This window comes from Eublepharis macularius, chromosome 1, assembly GCF_028583425.1.
Source record: "Eublepharis macularius isolate TG4126 chromosome 1, MPM_Emac_v1.0, whole genome shotgun sequence".
Taxonomy (NCBI): Eukaryota; Metazoa; Chordata; class Lepidosauria; order Squamata; family Eublepharidae; genus Eublepharis; species Eublepharis macularius.
In genome coordinates, this window is record NC_072790.1 from 165,765,176 (window position 1) to 165,782,053 (window position 16,878).

Here is a 16,878-nt window from a genome sequence, read left to right on the forward strand (position 1 = left end):
TGTGAAACTTTAAAATTAGTCTTGGAGCATTTACATGAGGTTGCTCTACCCATTCTCTGAAAGATTCATCAAAGTCTTTCCACCTGATTAAGTAAAAAAGTTTATTATGTTTGATTTTAGAGTCTACAATTTCTTCCACTTCATAGTGGATCTGGCCATCTACTAGTGTTGGATGAGGACCTCCCTTTTCTGGATGCCATTCATCTGGTGGGGGAGCTTTTTTCAAAAGGCTGAAATGAAACGTTGGGTGGATTTGTTTTAAGTTTTTTGGAAGCTCTATTTCCACAGTCACATCATTTATTACTCTTTTTACTGGAAAAGGTCCCAGGTATTTTAACCCGTTTCTTACTGGGTTGTTCCCCCTTAATGTTCTTTGTGGATATGTACACAAAATCACCTGGTTGCAGCTGCCATTGTTCAGAACGTTTTCTGTCAGCAAATTTCTTGTAGTCCTCCTTAGCTTTCTTTAAAGTTTCTTGTATCACTTCCCCCTGCGCTGGCTGTATGGGGCATTGATCTGCAAAATGTCCAGCACCCCCACATCATAGCCATCTGGGTTCTGAGAAGGAGCAGGAAAGGGAGCTGCTAGAGTGGTGAGTCTTTTTCTGTTGTCTTCCTTAACTGCTGGGGGAATTTGCTGAGGTTACTGGGTGGGAGGACAGTGTTTGGGGCTGTGTGAGTATGTAGAGCCTGCTGTAAAGTGGTGCCAGTTGGAGTAAGCGTTTGTTTGTCTTTTTTGCCTGAGTTGGAACTGATTGCAGAGGGGGATTGTTACTAACTGGAAAGTGTCTGTTTTGCCTGGGGCTAACTGCTGGCCCCACCCTCTACTGAGTGAGCCTTGATTGAATTAGACTCCTCCTCACCAGAGGCACACCACAGCCATCTGGGCTTTGAAAAGGAGAAGGAAAGGGACCTGCAGTAGAAGAGCACTCTTGGAATATACTTGGAAGGCGATGATGTCGACAGAAGGCCCCTTTCCAGTCACCTGCATTGAGTGTGCCATGTTTGTTTTCCTTCCAGAAGAGAAGATGGACTTCACTTGTCAGAAATGTAAGCTGGTCAGGCTTTTGGAGGAGAAGATTCAGAGCCTGGAGGAGAGGATTACCACCCTTCAGGAAATCAAGGAAGGGGAGGATTTTATTGAGAAGAGCCTGGGGGCTTTGCTCAAGCATGAAGAAATAAGTCCAAGAGAAGAAGGAAGAGTTGATCTCCCTTCTGAGCCTCCTCTCAGTTCTGCAGCACAAACCGGAAGATGTGAACTAAGGCGACACCCTGGTCCACTGGAGCTCAAGAATCGTTTTGAGGTGCTTGAGATGGTGACGGAGACAAGAGTGGAAGGAGAACCACAAAAACCTGGAGGAGGGAGTGAAGAGGGCATGGGGCCACATGGAAGTGGAAGAAAATGGAAGGTGGTGGTCATCGGGGACTTTCTGCTCAGGGGTATGGAATGTCATATGTCCAGGCCAGATCCCCTACTCTGAGAGATGTGTTGCTTTCCGGGAGCCAGAATTCAGGATATTACAGACTGACTGCCGAAATTGATCAGACCAACTGATCAGTACCCATTTGTGCTGGTTCAAGTAGGAATGAATGACACAGCAGTGAATACCATCACAAGAATTAAAGCGGACTATGAAGCTCTTGGAAGGCAGTTGAAGACAGTGGGGGTACAGGTGGTATTTTCTTCTATCCTTCCTGTCAAAGGAAGAGGAATGCAAAGGGAGCAGACCATACTCAAAGTGAATCGTTGGCTAAGGTGGTGCCGGCAGGAGCGCTTTGGGTTCTGGGACCACGGGATAAGTTTTCTTAGAGAAGGCCTTCTAGTACATGATGGGCTTCACCTCTCAAGGTCAAGGAAGAAAATATTTGGAAAGAACCTGGAGAACTTCATCAGGAGAGCTTTAAACTGATGATGCAAGGGGAAGGGGACAATCAACATGTGGATTTCAATGAAGAAATGATAACAGCGGGGGCCCTCCTGAGTAGGACAGATCAAACAAAGGTACAAGGCTACAAGTGCCTATATACCAATGCCCAAAGTACGGGTAATAAGGAAGAGCTTGAGATTCTTTTGCAAATAGAGGGCTACGATATAGTAGAATTACTGAGACTTGGTGGGATGATTCCCATGACTGGAATGTGGTAGTGGATGGGTATGAGTTGTTCAAGAAAAACCGGAAGGGTAGAAGAGGAAGTGGAGTGGCATTGTATGTGAGGAGAGGGCTTGATTGTCAGGAAGTTCTGGAGAATGTGGTTGACAGCCCAGTGGAAAGTATATGGGTGGAAATAAGAGGAGGAAGGACAAAGGGTATTGCTGTTAGAGTCTGCTACAGACTGCCTAATCAGGGAGAGGAAATGGATGCTGCCCTTCTTGAACAGATTGGTAGAGTATCCAGACATCAGACCCTTATAATTATGGGTGACTTCAACTTCCCCAATGTGTGCTGGGAGACAGGACTCATGCAACTTCCTGACCTGCCTGGCCAATAACTTCCTTTTTCAAATGGTAGAGGAAGGTACAAGGGGCTCAGCCATATTAATATTAACCAACAGGGAAGAATTAGTAGATGGGTTGAAGGTGTTGGGGACCTTAGGTGGAAGTGACCTCAGAGGCTTGATGAGAGTCATTCCGTGGGGGAGTGTGCTGGAAGGGAAAGGAACAAGTGAAGGATGGGCTCTTCTCAAATGTGAGCTTTTGCAAGCTCAAGCCCTCACTATTCCAGCAAGACAGAAACATAGTAAGGGCTCCAAGAAACCAATGTGGATGAACAGAGAGCTCCAGAATAAGCTAAGGGAGAAAAAGGAAATGGAGAGAAGGACAGACCTCTAACGATGAATATATGAGGGTTACTAGGTACCTCAGATCAGCCATCAGAGAAGCCAAAGCTCAGTACAAGCTGGGTCTGGCCAGGGGGACTCGCTACAATAAGAAAAACTTCTACAGATATGTGAGAAGCAAACGCAAGGTAAAAGAGGCAATTGGACCGCTGTTGGGAGTAGAAGGAGAAATTCTGATAGAGGACAGAGAAAAAGCAGACTGGTTTAATAACTTTTTGCCTCTGTTTTCTCTCTGAAGAATTTGAGCCCATCTACAGATTCAAATCCCCTGGGCTGGATGGTGTGCACCCAAGAGTGCTCAAAGAACTTTCTAAGAACTTGCAAAGCCTCTGTTCATCTTCAAGGCCTCCTGGAGGACTGGGGATGTGCCACAAGATTGGAGAAGAGCGAATGTTATCCTAATCCTTAAGAAAGGGAAGAAGGGCGACCCAAGAAACTACACGCCGGAAAGTCTGATTTCTGTTGCTGGGAAGATATTAGAGCAGATTTTAAAGGGATCGATCTGTAAGCATCTGAAGGACCACTTAGTGATCCAGGGAAGTCAACGTGGTTTTGTCCCCAACAGATCTTGTTGGACCAACCTGATTTCCTTCTTTGGTCGAGTGATGAGCTTACTGGATTGTGGGAAGTCTGTCAATGTGATTTACCTGATAATGTGATTTACCTGATAAGCTTCCTCATGATATTCTAATGGGTAAACTGGAAGACTGTGGACTGGACTATAGGACAATTCGATGGATAGGGAACGGGTTAGAGGACCGCACCAAAAGAGTGGTGGTCAATGGAGTTCCATCAGTTTGGAGGGAGGTGTCCAGTGGGGTGCCACAGCACTTGGTTTTGGGCCTAGTACTTTTCAATATTTTTATCAATGATCTGGATGAGAAGGTAAACAGGCTACTCATTAAATTTGCTGATGATACCAAATTAGGAGGAGGGTGGCAAACATCCAAGAAGATAGAGTTAAAATTCAACAAGACCTGAATACTCTGGAGAAGTGGGTGGTTGTGAACAGGATGTAATTCAACATAGATAAGTGCACAGTATTACATCTGGGCCACAAAAATGTGAAGCACAAATACAGGATGGGGGATACACTTCTGGGCAGTAGTGTATGCGAAAGAGATCTTGGAGTAAAAGTGGAGTGTAAACTAAATATGAGCAGTCAGTGTGATGCAGTGGCAAAAAGAGGCAAACTCAGTCTTGGGTTGTATCAAAAGGGCCATTGCATCGAAATTGCAGGAGGTCATAGTCCCTCTGTATACTGCCTTGGTCAGGCCGCACCTGAAATACTGTATGCAGTTCTGGAAGCCTTACTTCAAAAAGGATGTGGACAAAATTGAGAGGGCGCAGCAGAGAGCGAGGAGAATTATCAGGGGTCTGGAGACAGCCCTACGAGGAAAGGCTGAGGGCCTTGGGAATGTTTAGTTTGGAGAAGAGGCGATTGAGGGGGAACATAATTGCTCTCTTTAAATATTTGAAAGGCTGTCATTTGGAGGTGGGCAACGAGCTGTACCAGTTGGCAGTAGAGGATAGGACTCAAAGCAACGGGCTTGAATTACAGGCGGAAAGGTACCAGCTGGATATTAGGAAAAACTTTTTCACAGTCAGAGTAGTTCAAAGGTGGAGTCAGCTGCCTAGGGAAGTGGTGGGCTGCCCTTCACTGGCAGTTTTCAAGAAGAGGCTGGATGAATATTTGTCAGGGATGCTTTAGGCTCATCCTGCATTGGGCAGGGGGTTGGACTAGAAGGTCTGTATGGCTCCTTCCAACTCTGTAATTCTGTTCTGTGATCTGTAATATTGAGGCAAAACAAATGATTTGATTGTATTGATTCTATCAAACCAAGTCAAATTAAGTTTAAAATTGTCTTTGAGGAAGAACCCCATTCTTTTGTTGAGCTCTCTAAAATTATAGTCTTTCACATCTTTCAGATTCAAAGGAATTTTATCTTCGTGATGGTTCCAAGATTTCTTTATCCATCTATAAGGGTTCTTGCAACAATTTAGAAAGTGTAGGAGAAAAGACGATAGGATAGAGTTCAGATTTGGAATAGTTTACTTTGAATTCTGATACTTTGCTAAATGACAAAATATTTTGTTCTAAGGCTGGTATAGTTTGCTTAGGCTTGGTAATATAAAGTACCATGTCATCTGAGAAGAGACCTAGCTCGTATTCCTGATTGTCTATTGACACTCCCGGATTTCAGGTTGACTTCTAATTGTTTCGCCTAAGGGTTCAATGGAAATGGCAAATAAAAGGGGAGAAAGGGGGAAGCCCCGGAGGGTGCCACGGATCAGTCTAATGTCAGGCAAATTGAATCCGATGGTTGTTGTGGGTTTTCTGGGCTGTATTGCCGTGGTCTTGGCATTGTAGTTCCTGACGTTTCGCCAGCAGCTGTGGCTGGCATCTTCAGAGGTGTAGCACCAAAAGACAGAGATCTCTCAGTGTCACAGTGTGGAAAAGATGTAGGTCATTTGTATCTACTCAGGAGGGGTGGGGTTGAGCTGAGTCATCCTGTAAGAGTTTCCCAGGGTGTGGAATGCTAATGGCGGGAGGCTTCACTGTATCCTGAGGAGGTTCTTTTGCATATGGATTGGTACTTGATGTGCTAATCTTCTCTGCAGGGCTATTGTCGGGGATAGAATGTTTTGTTAGCCTGGTGTTTTTCAGAACTGGAAACCATGCTCTGTTCATTCTTAAGGTTTCTTCTTTCCTGTTGAAGTTTTGCTTATGCTTGTGAATTTCAATGGCTTCCCTGTGCAGTCTGACAAAGTAGTTGGAAGTGTTGTCCAGTATTTTGGTGTCCTGGAATAAGATACTGTGCCCTGTTTGAGTTAGGCTATGTTCAGCCACTGCTGATTTTTCAGGTTGTCCAAGTCTGCAGTGTCTTTCATGTTCTTTTATTCTGGTCTGGATGCTACGCTTTGTGGTCCCGATGTAAACTTGTCCACTGAGTGACACTGAGAGATCTCTGTCTTTTGGTGCTACACCTCTGAAGATGCCAGCCACAGCTGCTGGTGAAACGTCAGGAACTACAATGCCAAGACCACGGCAATACAGCCCGGAAAACCCACAACAACCATCGTTCTCCGGCCGTGAAAGCCTTCGACAATACATCAAATTGAATCCGTTGGCCCTAATTTGAGCTCTAGAGTTGGTGTATAACTCTTAAATTGTTCACAAAAAGAGTGGTCTGAATCTCATTGTTTCGAAGAGTTTTAATAGGTATTATATTGCCCGCCTATCAAAGGCTTTTTCCACATCCAAAGAAAAAATCAGAGATTCCATGTGCTTACTTTTACAGTGATAAGATTAAGCATTTTCCTGACATTATCAGCTATGTTTCTTTGCGGCATGAAACCAGTTTGATCGCAGTTTATATATGACGTGATAAATTTATTTAAGTAACTAGCTAATATACCTGTGAATATTTTGGCATCTTGGTTGAGAAGGGAGATTGGCCTGTAAGATTTTGAATTAATTTTTTGTAGAATTCAGCCGGTAGACCGTCTCTACCCAGGCCTTTATTCGATGCCAACTTTTTAATGGTGTCTTATTACTTTCTGTCTAGTAATTTGTTGTTCCATAATGCTCTTGTGTTCTTGTGACAGTTTTTTCATTGTTTGAATAGAACCAAGGTTCTTGATTGTAACACGTTGCTGTGTTTCCAGGCAGCGATGTTCAGAGCACCACTCTAATTTTGCTGTAAATGTGATGTATTCTTTCTTTGTGCCAAATGTTCTTTTGCAACAAATTTGGTAAAGCTTTGATCATAAATCTTGGCCATGTTCCTTCCCTCAGCTGGATTACTTTTTATTTCCTTCTGGCTCAGGCTCTACAAATACATTATGCTATATGTCACAGAAGTAAATAGATAGTTGTCTTGCACTCCAAAAAGTTTAGCTATGTAAAAATTTGGGGAAACAAGCAGTTCTTGTTTCCCCCTTCTTTTTTTCACTTGGTCAGTGTTTTATCTGACAGAATCATGGACAGCTGGCTAGTGTGAGCTCAAAGATCTTCTTCCTCTCATTTATCTTTGGCTGACTATATCTTTTGTGAGTCATTTGGTAAGGAAGACAGTTCTTTATATCGTGAAAGCAGGATTACAGCAGAGAGCTCTTTTATCTGGAATACTACTTTAGAGTGGAGAAACAGTGTATAAAGAACAAACATCTTAGTTCTCCTAATGTTTCACCCTTATTTCTCAAGTTTCTGTAATTCTGAGAAGTGCTCAAATATGGTGCTAAAAGTGGCATTTCTGTTTGATGGACACCTGAGATTAGGTGGTTCATGTATGCTGGAGAACGATGAACAAAGAGGTTTTGGAAGTGGAAACCAATGTTGATTGTTGCAGGGGGAGAAATTCCAATACCTGCCAGGCAGAGGAGTAACACAGTTAATGGCCTTGTGTAGATTAGAAGAACTGCCTAACCCATATCAATAGATACAATGTGTTGAGGGCCCAGGAGCAGAGAGTGTCTGAGAATGACAGGAATGTCCAACTGTACAGAAGTTGAGAATATAATTCAAGGATGATTGTATTGGTTGAAGGCCCAAAGATATTCATAAGTAATAAGAAACTTGTAATTACTAAGTTTACATAGGCTTTGTTAAGATAAAATGTCGCAAAAATGAATTAACTGTTTTTATATACTTTGAGAAGATGCTTCAAATATAGATATCCTTTCCCTCTAGTATTTGAAGTTATAAAATAACAAGTGGAGACCTGTATGGACTTGCAGGAGGCATCATTTCCAATCCCCCACCATGTCCTGTTTCCCTTCCCTGCTCCCCCATAGCCCCCTCCTTTTCCTGCTTCTTTCTCTGCTTAATACCCACATTTATTTATTCCCCACATCTTCACCTATATTTATTATTTGTTTACTTGATTTATTTACTGCCTTTCTCCACAATGGAAACCCAAAGCAGCTTACATCATGTTCCTTGCCTCCCTGTTATCTTTACAACAACCCTGTGAGGTAGGTTAGGCTGAGAGAGAGTGATTGCCTCAAAATCATCCATTGAACTTCCACAGTAAAATAGTGATTCAATTCCGGGTCTCCCAGATCCTACTCTGAAAATCTAACCACTATACTACACTGGCTTTGTGGGGGTGGGACTGCTGTTGAACAGTAACAAGCAGTCAGGCATGGGTGAGTCAGGCAAGTCACATGGTGTCAAGTTGCCCAGTGCTTGGAACTGGGCATAGCTGTAAAGCGTCCTCACTCAAAGGCCAAAACAGCTCTGGAAAGGGCCCTTCTCCCTCCCCGTGCATTTTACTGATAGAAACCAAGCCTGGAATACTGGCTAAACTGTTGTGGTTGCCTAGTAATAACCACTGAAGCAATTTGGTTAGAACTACAGGCATTCCTTTTATCATTTGGGATTATTTTAAACCCCTCAGTGTTGTGGGGTTTTTTTTTTTGTTTTTTAGATTTCAGATGTTTCTGCAAACCTGGGACATTTTTTCTGGTGTGTAGGGATAGCTGTCTCGTCTGTTCATGGCTCCAGTCTCCAGATTTAAGTATTTTGATCAGGGCCCCTTGGCTGTCAGTATATAAATTGGCCAAAAATGTAAGCCATTTAAAGCGGACAGTTAGTTATTGTTAGGAGTTAAATATTTATTATACCCTGCCATTCTCCCTAGTGGAGACCCAAAGCAATTTAAACTGTTTTCCTCTCCTTTAATTTTTTTTCACAACAAACCTGTGAGGTAGATTAGGCTGAGAGTTTATGATTGGCTCAAGATCACCCAACGAGCTTCCATAGCAGAATGGGGAATCAAACCTAGATCACTTAGAACCTAGTCCATCACTCTAGTGAGCTAGCTAACTATACACTTACTGCTTCTTAAATGCATGCTTGTATCTGAATCAGGCCTGAGTAGAGTTATCCAGAATGCTTTTCTGCTGGTGGCAGAGTTATTGTGGTAAGGGAAAATGCTACTTTTAGTGGAATGGTTCTGCAGGATCCAGGCCCCGCCCAGCAGTTTCAAACAGGACAAGATAGAACCTTGTTGAAACCCATGGATCACCTACCAAGGGGCTTCCCTGAGCTGTTCTGGACGAGATTTAAAATGTGTATTTTGAAAAACATAATGTATATTGAGTAGCTAATTTCCTAGAAGTTCCAGTGCATACCTTGTCCAATTGACTGCACAGCATGGCAGTGTCTTATTTTATATAAGGTTAAGATAATGAGCAGACTGATTATAACAGTTTAGTAAGATACACACAGTTTAATTTTATACATTTTCTCTATAGCTGACTTGTTCAGAGCCTCCTTATTTCAGCAGTATACTCAAGGGAGAAAGTACTGTATTAAAAAAGACAAAGCAAGAGTTCCTGGCAATGTGCTCTCAGTGATCACCTATGAAATTCCTCAACTCTGGCATTGAACATTTAAACCCCTTTTCATATAAATCCAAGCTCCTGATTTATTACTGTTGAGATTGGGCCTTAGGAAATACAGGCTTGATGTACTGTGATGTGGTATGGAAGCCTGTACTTGAATAGGTTCAGGAACTAGTCCAATCTAAACACCTGGGAAGGGGGAGGACAGTGCTGCAGTCAAGCTTAGCTAAAGTGGTTTTCAGCCATAGCACAGTGATATATTTAGAGTCGAGTACATATTGGTAATATGGCTCTGCTCCATTTAAGTGAAAATAGAAGTCATGCCTTGTATAGCTTTTTCCTGAAAACAGGGCAGGAATCCATTTTCATGGAAGACAAAAAGGCTAATTTCAAGTCTTTTGATGAAAAGCATATTCCAGAACTGAAATATGTGCATTGAAATGCTGTCAGAAATGAGCTACAGTTCCCAGTAAAATTTGTAGGAGTGTGAAGAAATGTCTGATCTTTAGGTTTGTACATAGCAGTATGTGCTAGTAAATCTACATCATCAATGGAAGTGGATCAAAGTGAATGAAACATTTGGGAGAGGATAATTGGCACTTCTATATAGTTTCTGAGCCTACAGAGTAAATGATCAGTTTTACAATACCTTATTCCTTTGTCTAAATAATTGATGTATACAGGTTATTCACCACGGTACCTTTGGCACTATCAGAGATAGTAGGCTATGCAGAAATCATGGTTTAAATATGTGATTTAGAAAATATTTAGTGCCTCTTAAGTACTTGGTAATTTAATAATCTACATGAATGCAAGTGGGTGGTGGCTCAGGAAATCTGCTTCATTGTGCCAAGATTGAAGAGTGGGCAGTGCTGTGAAATACATTGCTGTTTTGTTTAAAAGTACTTCAAATTATTTTATGTAGTGCAGATGCTACAGTGTTCGATGATCTCTTTGTATGAGTCTACATTAAGAAAGTTGTTGCACAAGGTGTTGAGCAAGATTGTTCCTCCATTTTCTGACCACAAAAAAGTTTTTTATTGTAGTGATGCGAGTATTTAGAATGCAGTGAAAATGTCTAGAATGGTTCCACACAGCATGAGTTTTAGGTGCTATTTGACACCTGAAAAAAATCTTCTGTTCTATGCGATGCCTTTACAAACATGTTTTGTGGCTGTCTCATGCATAGGCTTACTGGCCCAGTGTACTGCATGTTATGGCAGTGTGAGAGAACGGCACTGTGAGAGAATGGATGGATGTGTGTTTTATCTGAAAGGGTCTGTAATATAAAAACTACATTTTAAAGATTAAAGTACATCTTGTCCTTTTGGTACAACATATGGGATTAGCTGAACCTTTTGTCTTAATCCAGCATGGCTGTTTTTAATGAAGTAATGTTGAAATTTCGCACAGCGACTACAAGACTAGATGGAGCAAATATTTAAAATATTTTTTCTAATTAAGCTGCCTCTTTGTGCAGATCATGTTGGAGTCCTGCTATTTTAACATAGGCATAATTGGTAGCGTCATTTGTGGTTGAGAGCTTTAAGTCTCTTTCTGGTAGTGTTCTGTAAACAAACACAAAGGGGGGGGGGAAACTTCCTTACAAAGACATCTATAGAAAATATAACAGGTGTTCTGTAAACACCTGTTATATTGAAAAGCTCCTTTTAGTTGTGCAATTTTATGATTAATTTTATAAACAAATAAAATCTAGATGTATTCTTATGTGAAAAGCTTTCATCTCTTTGGGATAGGAAATGTTCCATACTGGATGTTTGGTCTGACCCAAGGGAAACAAAAATGGAAAGTGAATATTCTTGTTTGAAACAATGATTGATTCTTATTTCCAAATATATATAGATAGAAAATAGCTAAATCATAGAAGTGGCCATACATTCCTGGAGATCCCACCTGTAACTAGAGGTGTGAAACCAGGCTGCATTCTTGCCCCTTTTCTCTTTAACTTTTATATCAATGACATCATCAAAAGGCTTTCAGTCCCTGAAGTTCTCCCCCCTTGCCTCGGTACACGGAAGATTTCTGTTCTTTTTTATGCTGACGACATGGTCCTTCTGTCCATGACTCATACTGGCCTTAGAAGAGCCCTGTCGAGACAATGATTTTTGCAAAGAAGAGCGCCTAAAAATAAACTATTCCAAGACCAAGGTTATGGTCTTTGGAAATCGGAGACTTACTTCCCTTTAGATAGAAAATAGCTAAATCATAGAAGTGGCCCTACATTCCTGGAGATCCCACCTGAAGCCAAAAACAGAGGCTTCTTGGCTTGCAAAGTAGACATTTCTAGTTCATTCTGGGTGAGCTGGTATGGGGAAGAAAGGAACTGCAGAGTTAAGGCCAGAAGTTTACTAAGATTGGATTAGGTGGGATGATGCAAAGGGGTAGTAGGTGTGGAGAAATTAGTACTGGTAATGAGACAAGAAGCCTAGATCTCAATTAAATCCAGGTGGATGCATTGTCTTGAGCCAGTGGGGGAAAGGGCAGGGCTGGGGTGTGACAGGAGTTAGTTGGAGTTAGTTGTCAGACTGCACAGGGAAGCCATTGAAATTCATTAGCATAAGCACAATTTCAACAGGAAAGAAGAGACTTTAAGAATGAATAGAGCATGGTTTCCAGTCCTGAAAAACACCAGGCTAACAAAACACTCTATACCCGACAATAGCCCTGCAGAGAAGATTAGTACATCAAGCACCAATCCATATGCAAAAGAACCTCCTCAGGATACAGTGAAGCCTCCCGCCATTAGCATTCCACACCCTGGGAAACTCTTACAGGATGACTCAGCTCAACCCCACCCCTCCTGAGTAGATATAAATGACCTGCCAACATCTTTTCCACACTGTGACACTGAAAGATCTCTGTCTTTTGGTGCTACACCTCTGAAGATGCCAGCCACAGCTGCTGGCGAAACATCAGGAACTACAATGCCAAGACCACGGCTATACAGCCCGGAAAATCCACAACAACCATCGTTCTCTGGCCGTGAAAGCCTTCAACAATATATTGATTGAAATAGGTGATGATCACCTTACCCTGCGTAAGCATTTTCATTTTAAAACATGAGCTCATACTAGTTAGAAAATGATTCCTCTCTCTAGCTGAACTATATCCTGCATTATTCACAGACATCTCTCAGTCCTTGAGTTTAGAGGGCTCCCGTGGGAAAAAGGGGAACCCATTCATGAAATATGCTCAGTTCATAGGATCCAAGTAATAATTTTAAGTGTGGTGGTGGTATAGAGTGCCCTCAAGTCATATCTGACTTATGGCAACCTCTGGTGGGGTTTTCATGGCAAGAGACCAACAAAGGTGGTTAGCCATTGCCTGCCTCTGCAACTGGTTTTCATTGGAGGTCTCCCATCCAATTACTAACGAGGGCCAACCCTGCTTAGCTTCTGAGATCTGACAAAATCAGGCACATCTGGACTGTCCAGGTTAGGGCATATTCTTAAGTATACTGCTGTAAATTTTTTTGTATTGGCACAACTCTTTGAACTCACCTATTTTATCGGTGAACTAAAATACATGAGCACTGAAATGAACTGAGCTTCCTAGAAAAAATCTCCCCATATTCTTAAAATAAACAAGTTCAGCTTCTGTTTGTCTTTTTGCCCCTTCAGTGTCTTCTTTCACAACCAAAGTTCTGGGCAATTCAAACTTCTGCTCTGCTTCTCAGGACAAAACTTGAGAGAGGAAGTATTCGTCGAGTAGAACGAGCATTGAAGCAGACTCAGGTAAGACCTTTTGATATATAATCCAGTTTCCTCTCTTCTTAACTGCTAGCATTAAAACTTCTAGTTTTGAAATGCTTTTTTCTTTTTGCTATATTTATTCCCCTTGAAAATCTTTGATTAAGTTTCATTTTGCCACATTTAAACAATTATTGTACTTCTAAGTATTTTTGAATGAAGAACATTGTTTTTGGAGATATTTAAACATTTCCATAGGTGAAGACCAGATTCCCTGAAGATCAAGTTAGGGTTTCCTTACACTTCCATATGTTTAAAACATTAATTGAAAGCATTGAAATAGTATATTGAAAATAAATTCCCTGCAAGAGTCCAGATTATCCACAAACAGGTTGTTGGATTGTCAGAGAGGGTCCATTGAATTCCTTATTTTTCTGCTTTGTATGGATTCTCAGAGTAAAGGATGTGACTGTTATCTACATAATTCAGCTGTGTAAGATCTGTTTCTGTCTTTGAGATCTTAGGTTTTTAGATTTTATTTCAGTACCTAAGAAATAGCATTTCCCGTAAGGTACTCACACAGCTGACATACCCCATGTCTTCTCAGTATGTACACTTTTATCCATTTTGCAAGCTAATTTCATTAATTTCAATGGAATATAACTTACAAGTAAATGCCATCAGGATGGAAGACTTGTCAGCTAACCTTCCAGCTGGTACAAAAAGCTGCAGCTTGTTTACTTTCAGGAGCTACTCGGAGCATGCATATCACTCCCATTCTCCAGTTACTCCATTGGCTTCCCATCAGTTACCAGGCTCAGTTCAAGGTCATGAATGACTATTACATTCGAATCCCTTCATGGCCTAGGGCCTTCAGCAGATACCACCATGCAGTTGGACTAAATCAACAACTGTTCATACATACACTTTCTCTGTGATAGCCCCCACCTTGTAGAATGGCCTGCCTGAGGAAGTTAGGAAAGCTCCCACGTTCCCAGCTTTAGGCAAACTATGCCGCTCTACATTATTCAGGAGGGATTTTTAATCAGATTGTAAGGCTGTGTCATAACAGATTAGTAAGGGACAGGGACTATTGGCTAGGCTATTGGGTACTGTCTGCTGACTGTAGATACTCTCCTGTGGGGTAGTTCAATGTTCCTAAAGATGTCATGTTAATTACGTAAGCTTTAATTCAGTAAACTTTAATTAATTTAATTTAACCTTAGAAATCTAGTTGGTCTTTAAAGAGCTATTGGCCCAAATCTTGCTCTCAAACTTGATGGACTGAATTTTTGTGGGTGTGTGTGTGTGTTTATCCTTCTAATTGTGCTTGTCTTAAAGAATAATTGTACAGTTGTATTATGAATTGAATCTTTTGAGGCGGTTAATTGATTTTTATATTGAGATTTAATTAAATCCTTGTATTGAGTGAACAAATGAAAAAAGTCTAACACGCCATTGTGCTTTATGGACTATTCTTTATTGAAAATAAAGGTACAACTTCACTATTAGGACAGTGAGGAATAGTAGCAAATAATGATTTTGCAAGCTGTTGTCATTTCCTGAAATTTCCAAAGCATCTCTAAGTCTCTTACCTATCTCAGGGTTATTGGGAAGCTGTCACCCCTTCAGTCAGCTTTGAAATCTGGATCAACTTCCTCATATACTTGTTCTTTAAAGAACCTTTAGAATTGTCCAGTACCTTATTATGCAGATAACCATGCGCCCCAGTAACTTATTGCTAAAAGGTCTCTGTCTCTTGACACTCTCACTGAATCTACACTCCTGAAAAACTTGTGAATAAGTAGCTGTTAGTTTGTGTGAAGAATATCTGCAACCAGATGTTCACCTCAAAGTAGCTCCTTTTATCTGTTGAAGAAAATGCTGGCAGTTCTTTCTGACCACCCAAATAAAACCCTGGGATTCTGTGTTTGAACAACCACTTCTTGATTACAGTAGCTACTCCTAAAAGTAGAGCGACCCTCAGAGTAGCATCTGAAACTGTGAGGACTTGCAGTCAAAAAAGAGAATTGAGGAATCCTGAATGAGCACATAGAAGCACTTGGATATGCACATGGAAATCTTTGGATTTCAGCCAATGCATTTCTATACACAAACGTAATAATGCTACAAATGTAGAGTTTCCCTATTGATAAGTGATTCATTACCAAATGAAAAAGCTATTGTAGATAGCTTTAAGAGAATTCCAGTGGCTTAAAATTCGCAACGTGGGCTAGTGTTTTTTTAATCTTCTGCAGCTGTTTCTTTCTTGTGGCTTCTTCAAAAGAGTACTAGTGTTGGCAATTAAAATGAGTTATAGTATCCAATGTACAGTTCAAAAGATTAATCTGAAATATGTTTGACAGAATATTACTTTTTTGTTCTCCATTTTTATATCAGCTATGAAAAAATGGCTAGTTTAAATAGCTTTCATGATAGGCCTAAACATTTTTGCACTGTATATCTATTGCTTAATGTGGTAATTGCATGTTTTTAGAGATGGAACAAATTGCATTTTAAAATGAAATATTCTACTGTACTTAAAATTCTTTGAAAGAAATAGTTAAATCTGTGTTATCCTCCTGTAGAACCTCCCAAATCAGGCTTTTTTGTTTTTTTAGTCAGCATAGTGTAATGACTAGAGTGATGGACTAGGATTTGGGCAACCCAGGTTCAGTTCTATGGTATGCACTGGAAGCTTGTTGGGTGACCTTGGGCTAGTCACATATCCTCAGCAACTATGGGTCCTCTTTGGGAAGAAAGGCGAGGCACAAATGAAGTTAAATAAATAAATGTAAAGCCATAGTGCACTACAGAAAGCAAATGGTCACAACTATAGTAAGGATGCCAGTGGAACTTTAACACTCATTGATTTGTGATATTTTGAACTTGGCTGGTGAGTTTCACAAAATTTTAGAAACTTCTGAATAGTGTTCTGAGTAATGTTTCTCACATGTTTTTGGGCCTCTTCAGATGGTAAAAATTTTCACTTTCACTTTCATGATCATGCTTGAAGCAACAGTACCTGGAATCCAACTACAGTTGGAGATGGGGGGGGAGCTGGGAGCAGAGAATCCCCCAGTTCCACCAGGGGGTTGGTAACCCTAAATTCAACTATCACAGTTATATCCTGAAACATAGGGGAGCAGTTGCTGTTTATGACGAAAAAGAACGTGGAGACCGAAACATGGAGGCTTGACCAGGCTGAAATCAGGACTGGCTTGATCTCTCAGCTAAACGTATCAAATAGGGAGTCCAGAGACCCAGAACAGAATGGTCTTAGAGAAGGGTAAAGAACAAAGGAGTAATAGACTAATATGATCTCCAGGAACTTGGTTTCATATGAAATGTGAATTTAATCCTGTGTACTGAGAGATCTCTGTCTTTTGGTGCTACACCTCTGAATATGCCAGCCACAGCTGCTGGCGAAACGTCAGAAACTACAATGCCAAGACCACGGCAATTCAGCCCGGAAAACCCACAACAACCATCGTTCTCCGGCCGTGAAAGCCTTCGACAATACATTAATCCTGTGTAATTTCACATTGTAAAGCCTACCTCTAGGCTAAAATAGACTGTTAAAGGCTGTTTTTTCAGGGTAAATAGCCATGGGGAATAGTATTTCAGAGGTTAAGCAGTATATGTGACACAGTGTCATGAATGGTGGTCATTACTGTGTACTTCTTGTTGGACCCAAGATGTTGTTTCCTGCTGCTCTGCCCAGCTAACAGCTGAGCATTCCTCCAGGGCAAGGAGTCTTTCTACAATGCAAGACAGTTTTCTTCTAGCAGACATCCCCCTTTTATTGGAAGGTGCCAATGTAACTTGGATGCAGTGGTAACATAGAATCCAGGGACTCCTGATCAAGCAAAGTCTTCTTGAATATTGCCAGAATCATCCATGGAATACATATGGATTATCTAGCTTCTACTGCTATTTTTTCTATAGCTACCTGATGTCTACAATCAGTTCTCAAATT

The 16,878-nt window shown here is 41.1% G+C and overlaps 1 protein-coding gene across 2 annotated transcripts in view; it reads left to right on the forward strand.

The window, feature by feature from the left end:
- TTC27 (tetratricopeptide repeat domain 27) overlaps positions 1 to 16,878 on the forward strand; it is a 169,338-nt gene that overhangs the window by 87,536 nt on the left and 64,924 nt on the right. For both annotated transcript variants that reach the window (XM_054980541.1, XM_054980549.1), the window contains exon 10: positions 12,831 to 12,944. In XM_054980541.1, the coding sequence (XP_054836516.1) occupies positions 12,831 to 12,944 (114 nt within the window). The remainder of the gene's footprint in view (positions 1 to 12,830; positions 12,945 to 16,878) is intronic.